Here is a 25,124-nt window from a genome sequence, read left to right as displayed (position 1 = left end):
ATCTTCCAAATCTGTGTAGCTTTAAAAATAATTGTTTAATTATGTGCCTAAACCACTTGGCAGATATTTTCTTCTGGTAGTTCTGGGAATTCTCTGAATAGAACTCTGTCATATTCCCTTCCAGAAGGAGAAATAAAAGTTTGTTTCAACCAAAAAGGAAATTCAGCACTTATCACTTTTCTGCTGGCAGGAGACTTCCCTCAGCAGGCCAAGGTTAAAAGAAAATATAAAGTACTGCTTAGTTTCCCATAGTGCTTTCCCTGCTGATACCAAAGTCAGCTAAGGAATAAACTTTCTAACACAATTTGAAGTTTTAGAAGGCAGCCATTCCTTACTCCAGTGCTGGACACACTTGAAGTGGTTTTTTTTCTCTAATCAAATGTATGTTGTGAAACTCTACAACAGGTCATTTATTCCCTCCTGAGCAGACATATTACAGTAAATTTCCCAGCTAATACATAAACACCACTTTCCCTAAAGCTGATTTCTGTACCTCTTCCCCTTGCTGGAACTCCTTTTGTGGTCCTCGAGGGTTGTCTAGAGGGGTCTCTGGGGGCTGTTCTTACTGAGAGCCCTCAATATGACCTTGCCTTGACCTTCTCAGGCCATGCACTGGTGTTTCTTGATACAGAACTGCCCCAAGCCACCCTCAGGTTCCTCAGTGTCTGTTTATCCACTGGTTCCAGCCACCTTGAATATCCTGTGTGTCTTTTATATTATTTTATCTAATTTGCTAGTTAGTAGCTGTGCTCTATTTTGCAGTCTCGAGGGAACTGAACATTTCTATTCTCCATGTTGTCTGTCAAGTCCCCCTTTTCTTGAGACTCTCTTTTTTAGACAAGTCTCAGTGCTTCATTTTCCAGTACAGAGTGTTACAACTGTAACATTGAATTAAATTGCTTTCTAAAATCAAGGGAGTATAATTGCAGTTTTTCCTGCACTCCCTGGATGGAAAAAGCTCTCTTGGCCCTAACTCTTCCTTGTGGTTGTTCCCAAAGTACCCTGAGGGGAGGCATTTAGGAAGCCATGGATAGGCATTGTCTGCACATAGGAAATAGGTGCCATTCCCAGTACTAAGGTCTGATTTCCTATTTCCCACTGTTGGGCTGCTGATGGATGCAGGGCTCCTGTGTGAGATTCTTCTGTGTCCTCAGTGCCACTGGGCCAGAGGAGTTTCTCAGTGGCCCTGCAGCTGGGAGTGCTGTAACGCTGACACTGCCCAGCTCCTGAGTTCTGTTGACATTTTGGGTAATGTTAAATAAGCACAGAAATCCTTTCACATTGTGACTTCCTGCAAAAACCATAATTTTATTTCTTTGTTCCACCATACAAACTTCTTTAACTCTCCCTTCACAGCTCCATTGTGAGTTAGAGCCTATTGAAGAGTTGTTCTGCCCTCCCTGTGGGGTGAACCCTCCAAAGGAACCTTGTTCCTCCCAACAATATCTGAGCACATATCCAGATTGCCCTGTGAAAACCTTGTGTTCCTCTAGGAACATTTAAATTCTCTGTATTTTTATTTCTATGGAAGGAGGCTGGACTCGGAGGAACTTGTGGTATAAGTCTGTAAATGGTGGTGATGGTGAGGGGTGTTGAGTTAGGTTTTTGGAGGGTTTTTGTTTTGTTGTTTTCATTAATACCGCATTGCTTGGTGCATTTTCTGGTGGGACAGTGGTGGAGTTCTGCGTTATTCACTTGGCAGGTTTTGCATCAGAGTAATGCCTGTGGTCATCTCTCATTAAACCAAAGTCCCAAAACATTGATTTCATTCCTCTAAATCAAGAAGCTGTAACTGTTGGGACAGTGAGGGGTGTGTGAACCTACTGCAGTTAATGCAGAGGCTGTCCAGGGCTCTCCCAGGAAGACAGACATGCACTTGGTATTTACACTCAGGAATGGGATGAGAAGGCCCTGAGTACCTGCTCCCTGAATTATTGCTGCAGAATGAAAACTGGAGCCTTCTGTTCCTCTATGAGCAGTTATTTCCTCTCTCTGTTGTTCAGTTGTTGAGAGCTTTATTGCATTTAATATTTTTCCTAATACAGCATTTTAGAGGAGCCTGTGGTAATTATACTTGTTTCCTTTGCTGGCTCAGTCCTTTTGTGTTATCACAGATAGTTCCAAATTTTAAACAATTTACTTACTCAAAATTTGAGCCAATTTTTTTATGGAATGCATGTAAAGTGGACAAAATTAGGACAGTCACTGGAGGGAAAAGACCTACAACTTCCACAGTAATGGCTGATCTTCTGGGCATGTCACAGATGGATGCACTCTGCTTTTTCCCTGCCAGAATGCCACCTCCATTTTAGTCTGTTCTTTTTATTTCTTCCATTATTGAAATGGGAAAATTATTAAAATTAAGTTCTTTTAATTGATGACCAATAAAACTTTAATTGAGCTTGGTTATTATTTCATTGTTTTAGTTATTTTAACTGGTGATGTGATACACTAAGCAATAAAAAAGGCAATTATTAAAAGCACATCCAGTTCTGGCTCTAAAGCTCAACAAAATGAGCATAATGAACAAAGCAGTAGTTGGAACTAGTGAAAGCCTTTATTTCCCTTTCACTTTTATTATCACATTAATAAATCAAAATGCTAAAGAGGTGTGCACCTGAAACAAGCACCACAGATGTTTCAGGGTAAGAATTGCACATGGAACACTGGGAGCCTGAAATCAATAACCTGACCTTTCAGAGAAGATGAGACATTTCAGTGCTCTCTCCAGTGAGTAAATGTTGAGTGTGAATCTCTCTGCTTTTGCAATGTGGTTCAAACCCAGGTCGCATGTGGGAAAATCCATTTGTGCACATAATCCTGGGAGCTACAGCAAAGTGATTTGGGCTTGATTTCCTGTTAACTGGATTGTGTTGTTTCTCCTCAGCGTTTGGCTTCCGTGGGGCTGGATGCCAAAAACACGGTGTGTATTTGGGACTGGAAGAGAGGAAAGCTCCTGGCAACAGCTACAGGCCACTCTGACAGGGTAATGTATGGAAGCATTCCTGGATTCTCTCTGGGGGCTGCACGGGTGTTTCAAAAGTCATTTTTGTTTCTGTTAGGTTGATGCAAAGGTAATTCTGATCGTTCTACCTGGTTTTTAAAATACTGGACAAGATATTTATTCCTTCTCATTGGCCAGACCTAGCACAAGGCACTGTTAGCAAGCCTAGAGAGGAAATACCTTGTACCTACACACTGAGTAGGATGCTCTGTAGCTCTTCACAGGAGATGTGAAATGGGAGCTCCATGGACAAAGATCATCTTGTCTCTGAGTGAGTCAAAAAGACAGTTTATTCTGAGGGCAAATTTAGTTATATCCCTTTCTGTTTTCTTTAAGACAGTTACCTGTAGAAGAAACTTAATTGAGATAAATATTTCTTTTCTGTTAGCTTCAGCTAAAGGATCATAAGATGAGAACTGATTAGGTATAAGTTTACAATGTTATTCAGCATCAGAAAATGTTTTACCAGGTTTAGTATAAGCAAAATACCTCCCTGACATATAAAAGCACATGGATGCATACATTAAAATAAATTATGGACACATTCTGACAACTTGTATGTTTATTATCATATTGTAACATGTTTTACATCTGTGAAAGTTTTGCTGCTGACCTCAGTAAGTGCAAGATCAGGTTCCAGATTATCAGAATTCTCCAGGACATAGGCTGAAAGTACTAAAATCTTAGTTCCAGTAGGCTTTCCCAACCAGAAAAAGGAGCTTCTGCACAGAAGAGGGAGTGGGAAAGAATGCCTGTGGAAATATTGTTTATTCCTGGAGCTGGAATGGATTGGCAGTGGGGAGACAGGGGTGAAATGTGTTGACAGAACTATGTGAGGAACCCTCTGTGTTTACCTTGATCTTTGATTAGAAAGAGGTTCAAATTTATCTGTATAGTGTTCCTTCATTTTTAGTAATATGTTCCAACAGACATTATGGCTAAGCCCTGGTAAAAGCAAGCTGAACCTAAATGCCATTACCATATAGGATAAAATATCAGCTTTTAATGTATTTCTTAACAGATATTTGATATTTCCTGGGATCAATATCAGCCAAACAGAATTGTCAGCTGTGGAGTAAAACACATAAAGGTAAAGAGCTTTCATTGTTTACTTGGAAAAAATACTTGCACAAAAAAAAAAAAAATCTGTGTTCTTACCTGATGAAGACTTGAAATGGAGGACAGATTATATTTTTCTTTCTTTATGTGAACATTTTGCAGAGTGTTTTGTTTGAAGCCAGTTCAGACATTCAGCAGTGCCTAAGCTGCGGATTACCTGAACAAGGAAGTGAGGAAGATTCTTTGATGTAATTTTCATCATTATATACTTATAATTTTGGGTCTTCTGCCCACTCCATTCCACCCTCATGGTCTCAGCCTTCAGGGATTTCCCTCATCCAGCATCACAAAGGGTCACTGTGCAGCTGGAGGAGGAACCAAGGTAAAAATGTGAACAGAATGACCTCCTGCACTTGGGCTTCTCATATAACACCTCTGAGAGCTGTGCAGGGCCTGCAGAGACAAAACTCTGGTGCCCCACTATTTGCTCTTCTAAGTCACCCTTTATTATGGAAGTGTTTGAAATAGAAACCTACATATATATTAGGATAAAACATTCTTATGACTTTGGAAAGCTTCGAAACAAATCCTTGTCTGCCAATATCCCTTTCAGGTTTCTATTTTTCTCCTGTCTCCTCACAAACATTCTTAACAGATGGCAATTATTTCACATGACTGGGGTGGGAAGAGCTTTAACTAGAAGTTTAGGAAACCAGTTAATATCTCTAGTTCTGGTTCCTGAGAAGCTCGTGCCCTTAAACCACCACTGCTTCAAACCGTGGGTGGTTTTGGCAGCAGTGATACCATCTGTTGTGTTCTGCAAGCTGTTTTCCAAAACCTGTGTTTGTTTGGCACCTGTCTTCTCTTTAAAATGGCCATAATCACCCTGAACACAGAGAATACCAGGCGCTGTAAATACATGGAGATAAAGGAATGCCAAAAAACAGGAAAAAAGCCGCATGGAGGGGAGATTACTCTGTGTTCCCCTCCAGTGGTGCTGCAGCAGCTCCTTGGTACGAGGCTGTGGGAATGTGATAATAACAGCTCTGAAGGAATTGTATCACTGTGGGAATTGGGCTGTTTATTCCTTTAGCAGTCCAGTTCTGCTGGCTCATTTGGCTGAGCAGGGATTAGAAGCTGAGGTAAAGCCCAGGAGCTCAGGAATCTCTCACTGAGCTCAGGATCCTCCCTTCAACCTTCTAACACTGCTGCTTCAGTGTTAGAGAACTCCTTCCTTCTAGCACTCCTTCCTCAGCTGACCAGAAAGGAGGAGAATTTAGAATTTAGGTTTTACTCAAGGAATGAGAGCCCTGGGGACAGCATTCCCTCTGCCTTCTAAACTGGCTGATGTTATGAGGCAAAGGGATTATTTAATTGAATTTACAGAGAAGGAACTGAAATTAAAAAATCTTGATCCAAGGATTTTCTGGAATAAAGAATTTTAGAAAAATACCTATAAATTTGGCTGTAGGCAAATGAAGTGGGAATAGATGGATGTGATGAATCCATGTCAGACACATCACTATTCCTGTCCAGTGTCTGCCAGATGACAGAGCAGGGGTGGCTCCACTGACACACTGTGCTGTGCTGCACCCCAGAGATTTGCTGTTCTGTCCAGAACGTCCTGGTGCTGACAGGACTGGAGATTTCAGCACTTCTCTTGCACATCTCTCATTGATATTCTCTTTATTCTGCCTTCCCCTGAAGGTCTGGTCCTTGAGGGGGGAGCTGAGTACGCTAACTGTGGTCTCTGCTTGATAAATGATATTTATTTAAATTCAAAAAAGCACTCTTATTAAAAAACAAATAATCTGATATTTCTAGCTCACCTCCAAAGACAACCTTCTGAGACAAACTTTGTTTTCTTTTGTTTTCTTCACTCTTCTTCTCCTCCCCAGTCAGTCTTAGATTCCTTTTTGCAGAATGTTAATGACTTTGGGGTGGCAGCTGGAAGTCCCCTCTCCACACTTGGGAACTTGTTACTCTGGGAGTCAGGGAGCTGTCTCATGTACAAGTGTTTGCAGTCCCCATGAACAGATGGTTTCTCAGGGTTTCTCAGTAACTGTGACTATATTTGAGGGGCAGAACTTTTTCAGTGCTCTAGGGAAGGACAGAAATGTCTGCTCCAGCACACAGGTTGTGCAAGATAAAGTATTTTATCTCTTCAGTGCTGTAGCTGTGTTTTACAGACAAGAAAAATGGGATTTGCTTGGGTTTAAAAACATGCACTTGTCTGGATGGCATTTCCCAGCAAAACCTGATAAAGGACAGTGAGAATGAGAAGGGGCAGTGAGGCAGCATTGAGCCTCACTCCCTCAAGCAGCTTGATCCTTTGTTTTGGGTTTAGATGTTCTATATTTGCCTGGATCTTTCCTTGGTAAATGGGCAAGCTTTGGAGTAGTGGGTGTTCTGATAGGACAGAAGGAATCTCTTCAGTGCCTGCCCAGACACTGCTCTGTCAGGATGTGTGTCTGAGATCTGCACACTAATGTGAAAAACCAGAAATTCTGCAGAAACTTCTCCTAATCTGCCATTTACGTTTCACAGTTCTGGACACTGTGTGGAAACGCCCTGACAGCAAAGAGAGGAATATTTGGTAAAACAGGAGATCTCCAAACAATCCTGTGTTTAGCCTGTGCTAAAGAAGACATCACCTACTCTGGGGCTTTAAATGGGGACATCTATGTTTGGAAAGGGCTCAACCTGGTGCGCACAATTCAAGGAGCACACAGTGTAAGTGGTGTTTTGTGTCTGTTTGATAAGGAACTCTTAATTGAATTGAAAAACTTCCTGGAGGCTTAGCTACAAAGATTTCCTTCTGTTTCAGGTCAGAAGGATGTCTGAGGCTGTTCAGCAATTAAGAACTTAGATGTAATGTGGTATTTGTTGACATGTTGCCAACAGATGCTGAGCTGATAGTGCCAACGCTGCTGTTATTTATAGCCTCCATTAACCAAGTAAACCAAACCTCAAATGAAGTCTGTACACCTAAAGTTTCACAGATTAAGTAGCTTCAGTTATGATCAGTTTACTTTAAAATAGTTGATAAGCAGATTATCTAGGCTTAAATAGAATTTTCCCACTGAAATTCCCAATGTTGGAGACTGACTCCTCAGAAGAGATTCAGTGTGGGGCAAGCCTGTTGAATCTGGGAGTTTGCACTCCAGCCATACTCCAAAGAGTTTACTCCAATTGTCTCTATAACACACACCCACAAACCACTCCCCAGTCTGGAGCTCTCTTAATTACAGAGTGAAGGGTAGATGTGCAGGACTGTGTTAGATTTCTAACCAGTCCAATACAAATTAATTTCTTTCTGGTTTTCAAGTAGGGATTCCTTGTCTTATTTCAAATGTGTTTGAGAACTGCTCCCATTTGGGATATGACTGTGGGTAGTGGCATTCTGATGTGGGATTTTTTGAACAAAAGGAAACAAGACAATTTTCTTTGAAAAGTGGTATGACATCTAACACTTGTTACTATAGTTTTGTTCTAGAAAGAGCACTGCAACAATAATACGTTTTTTCCGATCTCCCAAAATTAGTTATGGTGACAGTTCATCAGGATTCATAGGACCTCTTCAAATGAGATCTAAGGACTGATTATTTACAAAAGTAATCCCTAATCTATGAAAGCAGAGAGACTGGAGTCAATGAGACATTTTACCTGAGGAACTACCATGAAACTGCAACTGCAATAACACAGGAATGTCTGGCAAGCAATAACCCCCTGTAGTATAGTAGCAGAATTCTGTTTGCAGAATTTTAGTTAGATTCATTAAAATTATTAAATACAACCTCTTTATGCATAATGTGATGAATTATGGAGTTTGCCATTGCTAACATGCAATCTCTATGAAATTAATAATTAGAGATATTAATTTATGAAGACGTTGCACAAGGCCACTTTGAAAATTGAGGTCTCTCTCCATTGTATTTATCTCCATGCAGTTCAACTTATCTCCTAACCAAGGTTTTTCTGATAAAACACTGGCTCAGCAGGCATTCCTTGAACTATTCCGAGGTAGTTCAGCACAGTCATTAATCATGAGGCATTTTCAAAACCAAGGAGAAATTCAAACTGTAATAGAAACTTGTTTTCAACAAAGAGAATGAATTGACAGTCTTTCAGTTCCTGTCAGATCCCAAACGATGTCTGAACTGAATTCATGATGAATGTCTCAGTCACCTCTGCTCCTGTAAGAACATTTGTATTGCTTGTTTGCTTGGATTTGTTTATCACGGGGAACTCTTTAAGTGCTCCACTAGTTCTTCAATTGTCCTTGTCATAATATTACCAAGCCTAAATGTGAAATTCTGCAGATAGGCTGTGTCACTGCTATTTGCACAAAGGTTTCTACATAAACCACTCGAGTGGAGCACTTGAAATAAAAGCTGTGTTTGCTGGTTTGCTTTCTGGATGGGCAACACTTCTGTGCCCAGGAGTTTCTGGCCTTTAAACAGAGTCTGTTTGAAAACATTTGCTTTGTGTGTTTAAATTGCTTGTAAAGACCTTTAAAACTTGGGCTGCTGTTGGTTGACAGGCAGGAATTTTTAGTATGTATGCTTGTGAAGAAGGCTTTGCCACTGGAGGGAGAGATGGCTGCATTCGGCTGTGGGACACTGAGTTCAAACCAATCACTAAAATTGATCTCAGGGAGACTGAGCAAGGATACAAAGGTAATGAGCTATTCCTTTAATGGTTTTTCACACGTCTGGATAATGGATTGTGACAGCATTTAATGTGAAGCATAGATGTCTCTGCATACTGCTGATTGTTTTACTTAATGACTGTATTTATTTTGGATCTGTGTTCCCTCTCTGACAATTCTGTAACCTGTGGAGTGTTCCATGGTTCATGGTATAATCACAGGGATGAAGTCACTGCTCCCCACCATGCAAATGCAAGAAGACAAGTGAGAGCTAATTAAACACTTTAAGATGGCAGAATGAAGTTAGTCAAACCTAAATTAATTAATTACTTGCAATTCATTTAACTAATTGAGATTTTTAAAACCTGATACTCAGAGATGCTGACCATCTGAACACTCTACTCACGCACTTGGAATGGTAGCACTTGGCAGATTTGTGGGAGAGAATGTTATTAAATTGGTGATAATCACATTTGTTGAATCTAATCCTGCTTCCTGTGAGCTCAGTCATCACTGTATTTTATGATTTGAAGCACTTACAATCTCATGGATCACAATGCATGCTTTATCTAGGGTGTAGTGTTCACTCATGGAATTTAGCCCCCAAAAAGACACCCAAGCAGCAGTCCCTGTGCTCTGCACTCCTGGCTTTATGTAGTTTTTTGCAGCCTCAATCATAATGTCTAGCATGAATTTTTAGAAAACAGTGGCAACAAATAACCAAAAATCAAAGATCTGGGCAAGTGAAAACTGCCTTTGAGGCTACTCCCAACCTCTGGAAGTGGGGTTTCACTTTCAGTTGTCATTGGCACTGATGAATTTAAGCACATCTGAAGCCTCGAGCAGTGGTGGAGCCTTGATGCTTACCTGGGACCTTCTGTCCCTCCCTTCCAGTTTTTGTTCCAAAGCATTTTACAAGGGCGTTGTCTGTCAAACAAACCCTGAGAGCAGATAATCTTTCTTCATGTGCAATGTGTTCACAGAGAGCATTGCCTTTCCCACAGCCAAAGGTGTGTTTGTATTCTAAATCTTAACAATGTCCATTTTCCACCAAATTCCAATCTAAATTCCATTGGTATGTACCAAGATGAATGTCAGAACTTCAGTAATAATTTAGCTAAGTCATAAAATGGCATTAGAAAAATTAAAAGCTGTTGGAAGTGGGCAGGAAAATAAATTAGGATTAATTTAACCTTCTGAGGAGATGAGAATATTTTATTTATGTGACCAATATTTTGCTGCATTATGTATTTAGTTCCAAAAAAATGTCAAAATGATGATGTAGGTGACCTTGATTGCATGACGAATGGATTTTTTTTAATTCATTCACATCTCACAGCATCCAGATCTATTATCCAAACTTTTTTCATGTACTGGAACAGAAAATACAAACCCTGCAAGCAGTTGACCAGAAAATGCTACCAAATTGATCAGCCTGCTGAGAGGGTGTTTTTGAGCTTGTGGTCAGTAAAATTCCAGCTGCAAAGTAGGGATCAGATTTGTGCAATAAGATCAAGTTTTTTTAAAGTTATACAAAGCAAAATTCTATTGTTTTTTGTCTGGGGAGAAGGGATGTCTTTTTCTATGTTTTTTTTAATAATCCGTTTTGATTAAAGTGGAGAAGTGTGATAAATGGGCACAAACCATTTAAATTCACCATTAAAATTTTATTTGAATGCTCAAAAAAGTAAAGCACTGGAAAAAGGAATAAACCAACTTCAGTCACAGGAGCTCCTTGACTAACATAAAATTTAGATCTTTAAATCCTGTAAAATGGAGCTGGTTTTTAAATTCCCAAGGTGTGCAGCAAGCATGTTTTCCCAGGATTGAGCTTTCTCTGTGTGCCAAATGGAGAAAATCTGACAGAACTGCCTTGAGCTTTGAATCAGCTGGGATGTTCTGTGTGACCCCAGTGCCCAAGATGTCAGCTGGGAATGACCTCTGTGTTATAGATAAGAAGCTCGACTAGGCCAGTATTCAAGCAGAAATCAATTTATTAATTAATATGGTAAAGTATGAGCAATAAAGCACTGGGTACAGTGGGGGAAGTTTTCCCTCCAACTGCACACTGATAGTTGAGGCTTGCAGGTATTTATAGGGGTACTCATAAAGCTTTCTCAGCAGTTTCTATTCCCAATTTTTTACATCACAATCCCATACACTGGTGTGATGAGTATCTCCAGATGGTGGTGATCCAGTTTCCGAAAGAAGGAAGACGAATCCCATCTGGTGCAGTCCAGCTCCCCAGATGTGGCTCCACCTTTTAATTGCAAGGACTATAAATCTCATGACAGTGATGTCCAGCTTCCCTTGGTTGAAACTATAAATCCTTGAGTTGATGTTCATCTTCCTTTCTCAAGCTGCTTTTCTCTGTTTTGTTAGGGCCTGAGATAAGCGTGTTTCCTTTATATATATTCCAAAGCTAGAGTTTCAAGGATACAAGCAATATTCTAAAATTATACTTTAAAAGGTTATTATTACAAAACTCTTTAAGGCTTCACTACAAGCAAAGAGCAACATCCTTAACGCTTTAATTCAAATGCTCCTAAATCAACTAAGGTTAATTGCAAACAAAGGATAGGTTCAAAGGCCTTTTTCCATGCTTTACTTTCCTCAGTTATTATTAGAATTCATCTTTATAACTGTCCCATGATCGGTTTCCACACATATCACAATCACAAATACACACTTTGTATTTCACATCTGGAATTCCAGCAGTGTTGGCTGTGCCCCCCGGCACAGCTGGCACTGAGGGCAGCTCCTGCTGTGCCCCCAGGCCTGTCCATCCGCAGTGTGTGCTGGAAAGCCGACAGGCTCCTGGCAGGGACTCAGGACAGCGAGATCTTCGAGGTGCTGGTGAGGGAGAGGGACAAGCCCATGCTGATCATGCAGGGCCACTGCGAGGGGGAGCTCTGGGCCCTGGCCGTGCACCCCAAGAAGCCTCTGGCAGTCACTGGCAGCGACGATCGCTCCGTGCGGTAAGGCTGCACTCCTTTCTTCATTTCATTGCTGCACATGCACCTGAAGTTGTAATTTTGTATTGGATTGACTTGCTGGCCCCATGCTGACTCTCTTAAGACAACATTCCCCCCATATTTTTCTTAGCAACTTTGTTTTTTCTCTTCAATTTTCATATTTGGGTGCCACACATTGCATAAAAATAATCTGAATTTATGTTTAAAATGTACTGCATTTATATCTTGTGCTTGAATAATTGATTTATTCCAGGGGGATCTAAATTGGGAATGGTCACCTCATATTTCTCTTCTGGTGATATCAGGCAACAAGCTTAAAGCCTAAATACTTTTGTCCAGTTGTCCACTCAGCCTTGAGTGTTTAGGAAATCTGATCTAAAACTAATTCAGTTAAAATGCCAGAAAATGAGATTAATGAAAATGCACCAACGTCATAAGGAGGAGTGGAGGGGCAGACACTGATGGCTTCTGTGTGTGACCAGTGACAAGACCCAAGGGAACAGCTGGAGTTGAGTCAGGGGAGGTTTAGAATGGATATTAGGGACAGGTTCTTTCCCAGAGGTGGTGGGGCACTGCCCAGGCTCCCCAGGGAATGGTCACAGCCCTGAGGCTGCCAGAGCTCCAGGAACATTTGGACAACACTCCCAGGGATGCACAGGGTGGGATTATTGGGGTGTCTCTGTAGGGCCAGGAGCTGGACTAGTGATCCTTCCAACTCAGGATATTCTGTGATCCTGTGTTTAGTTACTCCACTTGTGTCTTCAGGCTTTGCAGCAGCGTTTTTAAATTTTGTCTGCATATTTGTGGACATTGTCACAAAGTCAAGGATGCTCCTTTTCCAGCTCAGACTCTTCCTGAGCCCACACCTGCAGAGCTGCTGTGTGTTCTCACCTGAGCATGAACTCTGCCCAGTGCAACTGATTATTTACCTATGGTTAAAGAGATAGGGATTTTCCTGAGTGCCAAAAATCCATTTCCTACCATACACCCTGCTTCTGATTATTGCTCCTTCAGATTGCACATTATGATTCACCTCTGCCTTGAGGCTTGCTGCCCAGCTGGGATTTCTTTTTTCTTCCCTTTCAGTCTTTTCACTTGTACTAGTTTCCTATCCCTGCCATCCCTCATCTCATTCTAACCCCAGTTAAAATCCAAATGGGAAACCCACAGAACTGGCAGTTGTTCTCTACAGTTGTGTTTTCTCCCTGTTCCCCACAGAGGATTATTTCTCTCAGTTTGTGCAATGCATGAATGGTCTCCTCTGCTGGGGTTTGCCTGCCCAGTGTTACAGACAGGCACAAATGTCCTGGCAGGGTGCAGGTCAGTTCTGGAGGAAGGGCTGCAGAGCTGGGATTAGCATTGCACTGCCCTCAAGCCAATAAGCCCCACTAAGATGGGATTTCTTGTCTTGAGCTCATCCCTTAGTGGGCAGAGTAATTCAGCTCTGGAGCTGGAGAAGGTGCTGCTGACTCAGAGCCTGACCCAGCTCGTGGCCCTCCAGGGAGCACTGCAGGGTCTGTGTGCACATCAAACCTTGATTTGTGCTGCTCTTATCATTCTTATCTCTGTTGGAGCAGTTCTGATATCCCTGATGCCTTTGGATATCTCAAATGTGCAGGGATTTTACTGCCCGACATCACACATCTTTGAGCTGTTTGAGCACTAGAGAGGGTGGGATTTGAATGCTACTGGGATTTTTTTTAATAGACTGTGGCTTCGTGTGGGGAATTCCAGTGAAATGTATAAATACTTTCATTAAGATAAAAAAGTACACAAAAGTATTTTCCTACAATTTTTCTGTAATATTTAAATTGCATCCACAGGGATGTTTCTGTATTGCCCTTCACTGGGTAAATTTTCTTAGCATTTGATTATCACACTATTTTTCAAAGAGTGGGTATGTAATAGAAATCTAAATTGGTTTCGAAATAAAAGTTTTTAGTGAGTCAGATGGTATTCTTGTGTCTGGGGTATCTGAATGAGAAGGGGATTGACTGTATTTTTCCCTAGTGCAGCTGAGAGAAGTCTCTAGCCAAATATAGGTTTCTAACATTTTAAATTTCCAAAGCAAACCATCTCAACTAGGAAAGCTGCCTCTTCCCTATCTCTTACCACAGGAACAGGGGAAATTGTCATTCTCTGAAGGCATAGAGAATTCTTTATTTCATTTATTAAATAAACTGTCATGTTTTGCAATTAGGCTTCCAGAGTATTGGACTGATTTATGCGGAAGCAACATTTTGGAGCAACAACTGTATCCTAGTGTTTTCTTCAAAATCTTTCCAAAGCCTTCCTAGTTAATTCCTTGTTATGTAGTATATAATTTTCTTTTAATATAATATATATCATAAAATAATAAATCAGCCTTCTGAAACATGGAGTCAAGATTCTCATCTCTTCCCTCATCCTGGGACCCCTGTGAACACCACCACAGTTGGGGGCACTGTTGTCTTAATTTCTCTACCCTGAGAGAGGTCTTTTATGCATTTTTCCCCATTATTTCACTTGTTCTTTAAATTTCTAAGTCTTGCAGCCTACTGAGATCTGATGGGTCAACCTGTAGTGATTTGGGAAACTCCTTCCATTCCTTCAGAAAAATATAGGGGCATTATTTGCCTTTATCTTAGGACATAATTTACTGGTTGATTCTTTTCAATTGCATTGATGTGAATGAGGGAATCAATATGCAGTTTTGCCTCCTAAGCTCGTTCGGAGTTAGGACAAGAAAGTCTTCCCTGTGGTTGGAATGTCGATGTTCCCTGAAAGCAACTTTCTGAGTGTTGCTTTCAGTGAAAATTTCACTCTGAGCTGCATTGATCCTTCCTGTCTACAGAAGCTTCATTTTTATTATTCACTTTGGGGAATTCAGTCAGATAAGTGAAGTTTGGAAATAACACCAAATGATGATGTCATTGAGCTTCACTCTGTTTTCTTCTACCACAGTTGTGTTCAGGTTGAGAGGAGCTCAATCCTTTACACAATATTAACACAAGGGGTGTGTGCAAGTGATTTTCCCAGCTGAGTTAGACCTTTGGGGTTCCTCTTGAAGACACCCAAATCCTGGGCAGTCAGGAAAAGCCCCCTCCTGCTTTCCCTTCCCTTTGGGGCAGGTTGTGGAGCCTTGCTGACCATGCCTTGATCGCTCGCTGCAATATGGAGGAGGCCGTACGGAGTGTGTCCTTCAGTCCTGACGGATCCCAGCTGGCACTTGGGATGAAGGATGGCTCCTTCATTGTCCTCAGAGTCAGGTAAGATGAGAAAACACTGGGTATCTTATCAGAAGAAGAAGAAATAATAATTGCAGGTGCATCCATATCCCTTTTAAGAGGTGGTAGTTTGGTGAAGAGGAGAAAATCTATGGTTTAATAAATTTCGAAATATTGGTTCTTAGGAATAATGATAAAATTTAAGATTTTCAAGTTTGGCTCTTTTCCTGTAGTCTGAAGCTGCTAAAGCTACTGAAGCTCCTAAATACAGGTATTTAGTGAGAAGAAATGTGCAGGTAACAGACAGAACATAGTTTGGAGAGGGATCTTTTTCACTGATGATTTATTTCCTCTCATACACATACCGGGCAAAATAATTGATGATCAAAAGACATTTGTAAGTATTTTCAAGATGAACCTGAATTGTACTTTTTGTGTAAGTGGAAAGCCTTTTTCTACATGGCTGCATCTTAAGCATTTTCCATCTGAAATGCTGTTATGGAGGGCACATAAAAGCAGGTAAAGCCTTAAATTGGCCATAGAGTGAAATAGCCAAACCCCCAGTGTGATTTCAAAACACAAAAACTGTTTTAATTGATACCTGGAAGAATTTACCCCCTCCTGACTATTCTCCATATGTTTGCCAAACATATACTTAAAATACTTGGAACTCCAAATTGATAGGAGGGAAAAGCCTGGAAAAACCCCTATAATGCTCTGCATGAATGACTTTAACAAAACTTAAATGAGCTGTTCATATTCATTTAAAAGCCTTCCCAGTGACTATTCTTCTAAAGAAGTTAATCATCTTTGTCTCCCAGTAATCTTGTCCTTGTTAATTTGTCTGATGCCTCCTGGAAATCTCTGTCTTGGGTTAGGAATGCTTCTCCTTTCAGGACCCTGCTTTTAACAGTGCTGTGTGTGTCAGGATTTAAAAGATATATTTACAAAATGTATCTCAGTAAACTTGGCTTGGATGCTGCTAGCAGTAGCATCCCAGTCATCTTGTCCTTGTTAATTTGTCTGATGCCTCCTGGAAATCTCTGTCTTGGGTTAGGAATATTTCTGCTTTCAGGACCCTGCTTTTAACGGTGCTCTGTGTGTCAGGATTTAAAAGATACACTTACAAAATGTATCTCAGTAAAGTACTGAAGTACTTCATTAGAGCAGGTGAAGAGAATCATTGTGGACAGGCAGAGCGGTTTCTGTCTGCGGCTTAAAAAATGCTTAGAATCAATGCTTCTCCTTTCAGGACCCTGCTTTTAACAGTGCTGTATGGCAGGATTTAAAAGATAAACTTACAAATTTGGTTGGATGCTGCTAGCAGTGCTTCATTAGAGCAGGTGAAGAGAATCATTGTGGACAGGCAGAGTGGTTTCTATCTGCTGCTTAAAACATGCTTAGAATCAATGGAATGACTAGGAAGATATCCATGAAAAAAAAGGATATTTAAAGGGAAATCTCATTTCTATTGTACAAATTATTCAGTGCATCTGTCTTTTCTGTGGCTTGCAAATTGCTGGGTGTGCAGCTGTCACTGTGCCCTGTGGCCCCTGCAGGGACATGACCGAGGTGGTTCACATCAAGGACCGCAAGGAGGTGATCCATGAGATGAAGTTTTCCCCTGATGGCTCCTACCTGGCCGTGGGCTCCAACGATGGGCCCGTGGACATCTACGCCGTGGCCCAGAGATACAAAAAGATTGGAGAATGTAACAAATCCTCCAGTTTTATCACCCACATTGACTGGTCTGTGGACAGCAAGTTCCTGCAGACCAACGATGGTGCTGGAGAGAGGCTCTTCTACAAGATGCCCTGTAAGTTTATAAGGGGCTCGTGTTATGAACAATTAAATTTTGGTTTTGGTTGAAGAGAACACCACAAATATGATATAAATATTACAGGTGAAAGTGGAGTTTCCTGGCTGGAACATAGAGAAATACCCCCTGCTCGTTTTTTCAATATCCTCAGCTTTAATGAAAAGCTGTCTTTGCTGTGTAAATTACATATTTTTTCATAGCAACTTTTACAGCTTGACTCACTCTCAGGTAACTGTCAAAGCCACTCTGTCCCTATTGTCCTTCCTTGATGAATGATTCCTGTTAGTTTTAGGAATGTAACTAAAAATAGGAGAACTGTTTGAGTCAGCTCAAATTGCTGAGGTTCTCAATTTAGAAGCTTGTTGGTAGAAACAACCCTGATAACTAATTGACTTATTCTCACTCTTATATGAGAATGCTTTCTAATATTTAGAGGAAACTTTTACGGAAGAAAGCTTTAGAAATAAAATTTGGGGCTCTTTTGAGCTAGTTTGGCAGCCTTCAATCAACTCTAAAACAACCTCTGTAAGTAAAAAGTGCCACAGAATGGCTGACTGATCAAATACTCACATTTCAGGGACTTAATGTGGATGAAAAACTCCTACTAACACATGAGCATGATTTAAAATTGTGCATTATTAACCTTCTAGCACTTGAAAATGTTTCAGGAACTCTTGCTATTCACAGTACGTTCTACTGAAGGCATTTCTTTGGTAGATTTGGAATTATGAAGTTTTCCCACTTTCATATGTTTTATCATGCCAATCCTAATTAGCATACTAATTCTCATTAGTATTCTAATTATTTCTAATGCAGCTGCATTAGAACTCCTCAGATGTGTGCTGTCCTCAAACACCACAAATGAGAGATTATAGTAATTTAAAGGAAGATTGTGACTCTTCTTAATTGAGGTTAAAAATTAATTACAACTAGAATACACAGATAAATGTGATGAAAAGAAACAGAATTTCTAAAAAGCAAATGATGAGATTGGTTATTCACCTGCACATTTTCAGCTGGGAAACATCTAACAAGCAAAGATGAGATCAAAGGAATTCACTGGGCTTCATGGACCTGTGTGATAGGCTCTGAAGTGAGTGGAATTTGGCCAAAATACACAAACATCACAGATGTCAACTCTGTGGATGGGAATTACAACAGCTCTGTGCTGGTGACTGGTGATGACTTTGGCCTGGTGAAATTATTCAGATTTCCGTGCCTAAAGAAAGGTAAGGTTGAATTTTGTATGGCTGAAAATGCAAGATTTACCTCAAGACCATATCAGTGTGTTTTCTAATGGTGGCTTTTCATTCTCGTGTAAAATTGCAATTAGTGTGTGCACAATTCCTGTGAATATTAAGGGATACAGAGAGCAGACTTTAACCCTCTCTGTGTAGCTGTTTTCAGAAGCGTTGAGAATGTGTGGCTGCTTCCTCAGGATTTGCACTGTGCCAAGCATAAAGCCAGCAATCCAAATCAAACAGCCTTTTGCCTTTCTGTGAGCTTCAGTGTTTAATTTGATATCACATCTCAGTGCATTTTCAAAATCTGTGTTTTAGAAAAAATGTAATGCGTGTGTTGAGTTGACACTGGCACTCATGGCCAGGAAGGTGAAAATTAAACCTTGTGTGTGTCTGGTACTTCCTGCAAAGACTGAAGTACTTTTCTGACAACTGAAGATATTGTCTATATTATTTTATACCATTTATTTTTATATCATAATTACTGTTGTATCACTGTATCAAATGAGGCATTTGAGTATTTTTTGGTTTTCAGATTTCGCAAATGTGTGTTTCTATTAGGAACCGAACTTCATTAGCATAAGGTTAGTTTTTCCCCTTACATACCAGCAGTTCTCCTGTTGTTTTCAGGAGCTAAATTCAGGAAATACGTTGGCCACTCAGCCCATGTCACCAATGTGCGCTGGTCCCACGATTTCCAGTGGGTTTTGAGCACAGGAGGTGCTGATCACTCCGTTTTTCAGTGGAGGTTTGTTCCAGAAGGGATAACCAATGGCATCCTGGAAGCCTCCCCACAAGGTAAACATCATCTCTGTTCAAGTATTTGTTAAATTAAATCAGCACAGAATGCAGCACTGCTGGAAGAGCTCTTATTGATTTAACAGGAAAAAAAATCATAATTCTTTGGAATTGCATATGCTCAGCATGCCTGGGACATTGAAGCTGTCAAAGACAAGCCTTGGTTTGGGCCACATTAAAAGCTGCTGCAGTCTGCACTATTTTTGTTTGGGAATACATAAACAGCATTCCCCAAAGTGTGTGAAAGAGGACATTTAGAGGCACTGGATAATTAAATTTTCAACATTAGCCATCTAAATTGGATTCAGAAGTTGCACTACACATTTAATTGTTTGATTTTATTTTTCAATGCAATCTCATATATCTCACAACAAATTTCTCATATTTATGCAGTAGCTGTACTTAAGATATTTTTCTTGTTATAGTCATGATCTTTATAATATCCTACCAAAGCCATATGAACTGTGTCATAGTGGTTGCTAAAATTGGGATTCCCTGCAGCAGAAGGGCAAAATTTCACTCTGTACATGCACAATTTGGTAAATTATCTAAATTACAGCAAATATTTTAAGCACAAAGAATGATCAGTGAAAGCTTTTATTTGTCATTTCTGTGTCTGCTCTCCAGACCCTGTTTTGAAAGCAGAATTCTCTGATGCTGGAACTGTACCAGTAGCTGCTCAGTGATTTTGCTTCTTTCTGCCACCTTCCTGCCCCGGGCAGGGAAACAGGAGAGACAGAAATGAAGCCTGACACATTCAGTCACCCCCGTGACTTTTACAAGCTGCTTGAGCTTCCAGATTTCTTGAATACTGCTTTGCCCATAGTCTAAATTATATAAAAATGTCGCATACTATTTTCCTGTGATTTTATGTCTTCAATATATTGATTTTTTATTTATTTTTTTTAAAGCAGAGGGTGGTGTTGATTCCTACAGTGAGGAATCAGATTCAGATTTATCTGACGTGCCAGAGTTGGATTCTGACATTGAGCAGGAAGCTCAAATCAACTATGATCGCCAGGTGAGTGTGAAATGACTCCCAGGGCCAATTACCTGGCAAGTTCCCATCAGTGTTCAGCAAAGAGAGGAAGTTTACTGCTGACTCATGGACTGCTCTCAGTTATTTTGATGGAATTCAGCTGATTATGCAACCAATCTACATAAACCCTTCAGCTGGAGATGAGAATTTGAAAGGGTTTGGAGAAAAGAATTTAGAAGTGTTTTGGGGACTGGAAGGTGATCTTTAAGGTCCCTCCCAGCCTCACCACTCTGTGATTTGGACTCTGTTTACAAGTCACTAGAACCTGGTTCCAGGAGCTGTTGTCATTGAGTGTTGCCTGTACCCTTGTCCTGTGAGCTCTCAGCTGCAATGGGAAAAGGTCAGAAATTCCTCAGAGCAGGACTGGGATCTTGTATTAAGGGGGGAAAATCACAGAATAAGTTGGTTCATGTTGATTTAAGGGGTTTAATGGCTGGCAGGGGGCTGCTTTCTGGGATGTGGGAAGTTCACCTCTAAGATTGCAGGCTTTGGGCAAGGGCATCCTTTATCTTTTCACCTCACTTTCTAGACTACAATAAATTGCACAGGTCCTTCTGCCAACAGCCTCTTTCACCTGTTTATTACAGAGATCAATCATGAATGACAAATGAAAGAGATTTTGCCAAATTCTCTCCCTTCCCTCTCATTCACTCCCAGTTTCACTGGAGTACTGGTCATTTTCCCCATCCCTTCCTCCTCCTGATTTTCCATCTGTATTCAAATCAGTCATCATCCTCCTCCACACTGTCTGTGTGTCAAAAAGGACATCTGGGTTTAAAAACTACAAGTGACAATGTCATTGCAGGCAGTTCAAGAGCAATATTCCAAGCAGGTTAATGCATGGAAAAGCAGGAGCATCTTTAAAATAGCATCTCTCATGGGAAATGGGAGACAGCCCCAAGCAGAAGCTGCATTTGGCATTTTGTTAAAGGAAATAATTGACAAATGCACAGGGAAATAACAACATTAATCTTATTTTGAGAATTGGGGTTTGGTTTGGGTTTTTTTCTTTTTAATATTATGGCTGAAGCAGCAGAGAGGATTCTACATTTTGAGATGCATCAGAACATGATGCCCCAGTATTTTGTTTCACTGAGTTTGTTTCTGTCTTTTCCTTTCTTCCAAAAAGCCAGTGTTGCTTCTTGGAAGTCAGGTAGATTTCTGTGGGAGTGGCAATTTCATTGTCCATTTGTCCAAGAAATGTGGGCACAGAAAACAGACACTAAAGCTACATTTCAGCACTGAGATGGATTTTGTTTGGGGATGCTTCAAACACCTTTAGTATCTCCACAGAGTTTTAGCATTTCTTAAGTGTTTAAATGGAAAATATTTTGTGTATTTATAGATCTGTAATTGTACTTTGGGGTTGTGGACATGTTGGCAGATCACTGAAGTGCTTTTGGTTCCTGTGTATTTCACCATAATCCTGAGATAGAAGCAGTTCATGCTCAGCTTTGAGCTTGGACACTGCAGCACAGATGAAATTAAAAAATACCTGGAGACTGCAGCACAGATGAAATTAAAAAACACCAGTCACCATTTAGATTGCTTTTCACTAAGTGACACTGGAATCTTCTGGAAGAAGTCCACTCTGCTGCTGCTGCTCCAGATTGCTGTTCTGGCCTCTCAGACCAGGAGAATTCATTGTTCAGGAAACATTTATTATCATCTGAAGGCTGGGGACAAATAGTGCCTGGCTCTGCATTGTAACCACTCTACATCACATTAGCATATATTAAATTTCATGCTTAAAGTCGCTTTCACTCACATATACAAATATTCAGAAAACCAGAGCCGTGCAGTTAACTTTAGCAATTCTTCTTTAGGTTTACAAAGAAGACCTACCTCAGCTGAAACAGCAAAGCAAAGAGAAAAACCATTCTGTGCCCTTCCTTAAGAGAGAGCGAGCGCCCGAGGACAGCTTGAAGCTGCAGTTTATACATGGGTAGGGTAACATCAAATAATCTTTGCTATTTCTGAATGGTTAACATTGCTGGGGTGTTCTAAAAACTCGTATCAGAGCATAAGCAAAGCATTTTTGGTGCTTAGCCACAATTAATTTGTCATTGTAACTGTGGTAATTATTAGAATATCAGGTATAGATTTTCTATTTTCAGTTGTATTTCTGGCTGGGTGGAGCTCTGAGCAGCCTGGTCCAGTGGGAGATGTCTCTGCCTGTGGCAGGAGGTCGAACTGGGTGATCCATAAGGTCCTTCCACAGCACAGACCATCCCATGATTCTCTTTGTTAAGGAACAGGGGAAGCTTGTAACACTGATGAATAATGCATCACTGTTCAGTTTTATGAAATCACATTTTATACTTGTTGCTCACTACACCTGATGTTTCCTGGAGTCTCTGTTAATTGCTTGTGATAGCTGGGATTTGTTCAAATGCCTGATCGATTTCTGCTCCAATCCAATTCCTTGTGGAGCTTACCTGGACACAGTTCTATGTAAAAGATACAGCCTTTTTGTGAAATCAGTGCTGATTTAGGAATTGATGAATTCCTGCTCTTGGTGGGAGCAGTCTCTGTGATACTTCTGAGCTCGAGCTGTCACCTGAGGACTCCTTTCCTTTAACACACAAAGGATTTGTAGCTGTGGGGCAGCCACAAGGTATTTGGTGTTTGTCTGCTGCAGGTACAGGGGCTGTGACTGCAGGAACAGCCTGCTCTACACCCATCAGGGAAGGTGGTTTATCACATCTCCTGCAGCCAGGTGTTTGGTTTTTGATGTCTGCTGCAGGTACAGGGGCTATGACTGCAGGAACAACCTGTTCTACACGCAGGCAGGGGAGGTGGTTTATCACATCGCCGCTGTGGCTGTTGTCTACAACCGGCAGCAGCACTCGCAGCGCCTCTACCTCGGCCACGACGACGACATCCTCAGCCTCAGCATCCACCCCATCAAGGACTATGTGGCTACTGGGCAGGTGGGGAGTTCAGAGTGATAGCAAAAATGTTTTTATATGGAATTAGAAAAAATGTCATTCTGTTTTTCCTCAAATATATTGTTTCCTCCTAAATCCGGGCAAACTGACTGAAACTCTTGGAGGTGATTATGAAACCATTCCTATATAACATAAACACTGCCAGTCTTGTGCTATGGCCTTCAGAAGTCTTATATTTACTTTTAATCTCTCATGTAAAACTCAGGAGCTGTATTTTATCTCCTTCCTAGAAGGCTTTGGACTTTCATGGCTCAGTTGCAGTATTTTTGTACTGCAGGAGCTTTCAACAGCCTTGCTCAGGTAAAAGCTGATGGGCACTTTCCTGCTATCTGGTACTGACTATGATGTATTCAGTGTATACATATTCAAGACATCAGGATAAATGATACCATGAATACTGATAGTTTTAGAGACCATCCACTGGTATTTCTCTGAATGAGAAAAAAATCTTGAAAAAGATAGAACAGGCCAAATGACAGACCTCTGTAGGGTTTTAAAGATATGATAATGCTAATTACTGTTATTGGTGTGCTTTGAACTTCTGTGGGCAGAGAGCCCAATTAACCCTCTGATCCAGGTTGGAAGAGATGCTGCTATCCATGTTTGGGACACCCAGACCCTGAAATGTTTGTCACTGCTCAAAGGCCAGCACCAGAGAGGAGTGTGTGCACTGGATTTTTCAGGTAAGCCACAGCCTATGTTTATCCAAATGAGTGATTTAAAAGCAATCCTTATCATGCAATGTTAATTCAAAGAGGTGTAAGATTGCAGCCAGTACCAATTTTACATGGAAGCTTGCTGACTTGGGATAAAAACACCAGTACCAATTTTACATGGAAGCTTGCTGACTTGGGATAAAAACAATGTGTGTAGTGAAGTCAATCATGGGCCTTTGGTCACTTGGTCAATGATTGATTTGGGTGGTGTCTATTAGGTAATACCAAGTGTGCAGTTGGAATTCTGGTCACTGTCTACATGGTGGTGTGAGAATTTTCAAGCAGGCAGGATGGTGACTCAAAGCATATGAATGAGTTGGAAATGTCACCTCTGGGCTCATCCAATTCTTTGCATTTGCTAACAATTGCCACATTTTTCAGTGAGTTTACAGAAGAAGTAAATATGACAAACAGTTGTCTGCTGTCTCTCCCACTTGTCTTTCCAAGCTGGCTGCCCTAATCTGTCTCAGTTTTCAAGGGATAATTCCTGTGTGCAGCTCTGAAGAAGATCATCCATATGGTGGGGACTTAAATACTTCTGTATCTTCATAAAAGGGCTTGAAAATTCATTCTCCCTTCTTCTGTTAAAAAAATTAAGAGATTACTTTATCTGAACTATCCTCTACTTGATCTGATTTTTTTTTCAATTAAACGTAGCTTATTTCATATTCTGCTCTCCAGAAACATGGTAAGAATTCATTAGGATGTAGGTCACGTTTGTAAGACAAGACTATACAAAAGAAGTTTGACTTCCACAAAGATAAATCTGTGGAACTCAGTCATATTCCATTATCAGGAGAGGAGCCCTGGTGTTCATCCAAGAGCTGGAATTCAAATGTGAAATTGCTGACCCACTGTGGTCTGTAAGCTCACTCTGAAAGGAGATAAAGTGCCAGAAGGAAGAAAAATGGATAAGGATGATTTAACTGGTATTAGATAATGTGCATAGATGTCAAAAAACTTCTTGTTAAGATCCTTAATTGGACAAACATTCCTGTGTTTGAACATTCTTTGTGGTTTGCCTGTTTAACACCAAGTAAATTCCTGTCCAAGTAGGAATATTCTGGATCTTGGAACCCATGTACCTGTAAAGAATAAACTGGCCAAATATTCTGTGGGCATAAATCTGTAAAAAAATACTGAATGTCTTTTAAAAAGTAGCAACCATTCAACATTACAGTGTTGCTTTAGGACCTGATCCTGAGAATAATGCACACACTGCATTCCTAACTGGCTTTAGTTGGGATTCTTGGCATGGGCAGGGACAGAGAGCTGAGCAAATGTGCACCTCCCTGCTGGATCAGGGGCTGCACTGCCCTGTGTAGGGGATTTGCATTGTCTTAATAACAGAGCTGTCAAAATTAGGTACAGATCACACTATGTGGAGCTTACATATAGAAACCTGGAGCTCCCAACCTTTTCTGGCTGTAGTTGATGCAGCAGCTGACTTTTCCCCCAGTTCTCTCTCTAAACCATCAGCTGCTGCCCATTTCTGAACGCTGGGTCCTTCCTGTACAGCCCTTCTCATGACACTGTGATTCTGAGAGGATCATTTCATTCCTGCAACGTTTGGCTGTGCCCTCTGCTGGCTAATTTAACATTTATACCTTGGGATATTGTTTGGGGACTATAGTCCATATTAGTGCATAAACCTCCTGTTTCAAG

General features: G+C 40.7%; 1 protein-coding gene across 5 annotated transcripts in view; it reads left to right on the top strand.

Annotated features, from left to right (window-relative positions):
• Positions 1–25,124, top strand: part of EML6 (EMAP like 6) — an 89,886-nt gene that overhangs the window by 29,906 nt on the left and 34,856 nt on the right. For all 5 annotated transcript variants that reach the window (XM_030945976.1, XM_030945975.1, XM_030945979.1 and 2 more), the window contains exons 4-16: positions 2,888–2,986; positions 4,026–4,094; positions 6,611–6,796; positions 8,607–8,742; positions 11,491–11,692; positions 14,800–14,937; positions 16,455–16,711; positions 17,731–17,943; positions 18,586–18,753; positions 19,665–19,774; positions 21,619–21,737; positions 22,539–22,725; positions 23,321–23,426. In XM_030945976.1, the coding sequence (XP_030801836.1) occupies positions 2,888–2,986; positions 4,026–4,094; positions 6,611–6,796; positions 8,607–8,742; positions 11,491–11,692; positions 14,800–14,937; positions 16,455–16,711; positions 17,731–17,943; positions 18,586–18,753; positions 19,665–19,774; positions 21,619–21,737; positions 22,539–22,725; positions 23,321–23,426 (1,990 nt within the window). The remainder of the gene's footprint in view (positions 1–2,887; positions 2,987–4,025; positions 4,095–6,610; positions 6,797–8,606; positions 8,743–11,490; positions 11,693–14,799; positions 14,938–16,454; positions 16,712–17,730; positions 17,944–18,585; positions 18,754–19,664; positions 19,775–21,618; positions 21,738–22,538; positions 22,726–23,320; positions 23,427–25,124) is intronic.

The sequence above is a fragment of the Camarhynchus parvulus genome, chromosome 3, assembly GCF_901933205.1.
Source record: "Camarhynchus parvulus chromosome 3, STF_HiC, whole genome shotgun sequence".
NCBI lineage: Eukaryota > Metazoa > Chordata > Aves > Passeriformes > Thraupidae > Camarhynchus > Camarhynchus parvulus.
The sequence above is the reverse complement of the archived record's forward strand: the minus strand, read 5'-3'. Positions and strand labels throughout refer to the sequence as shown.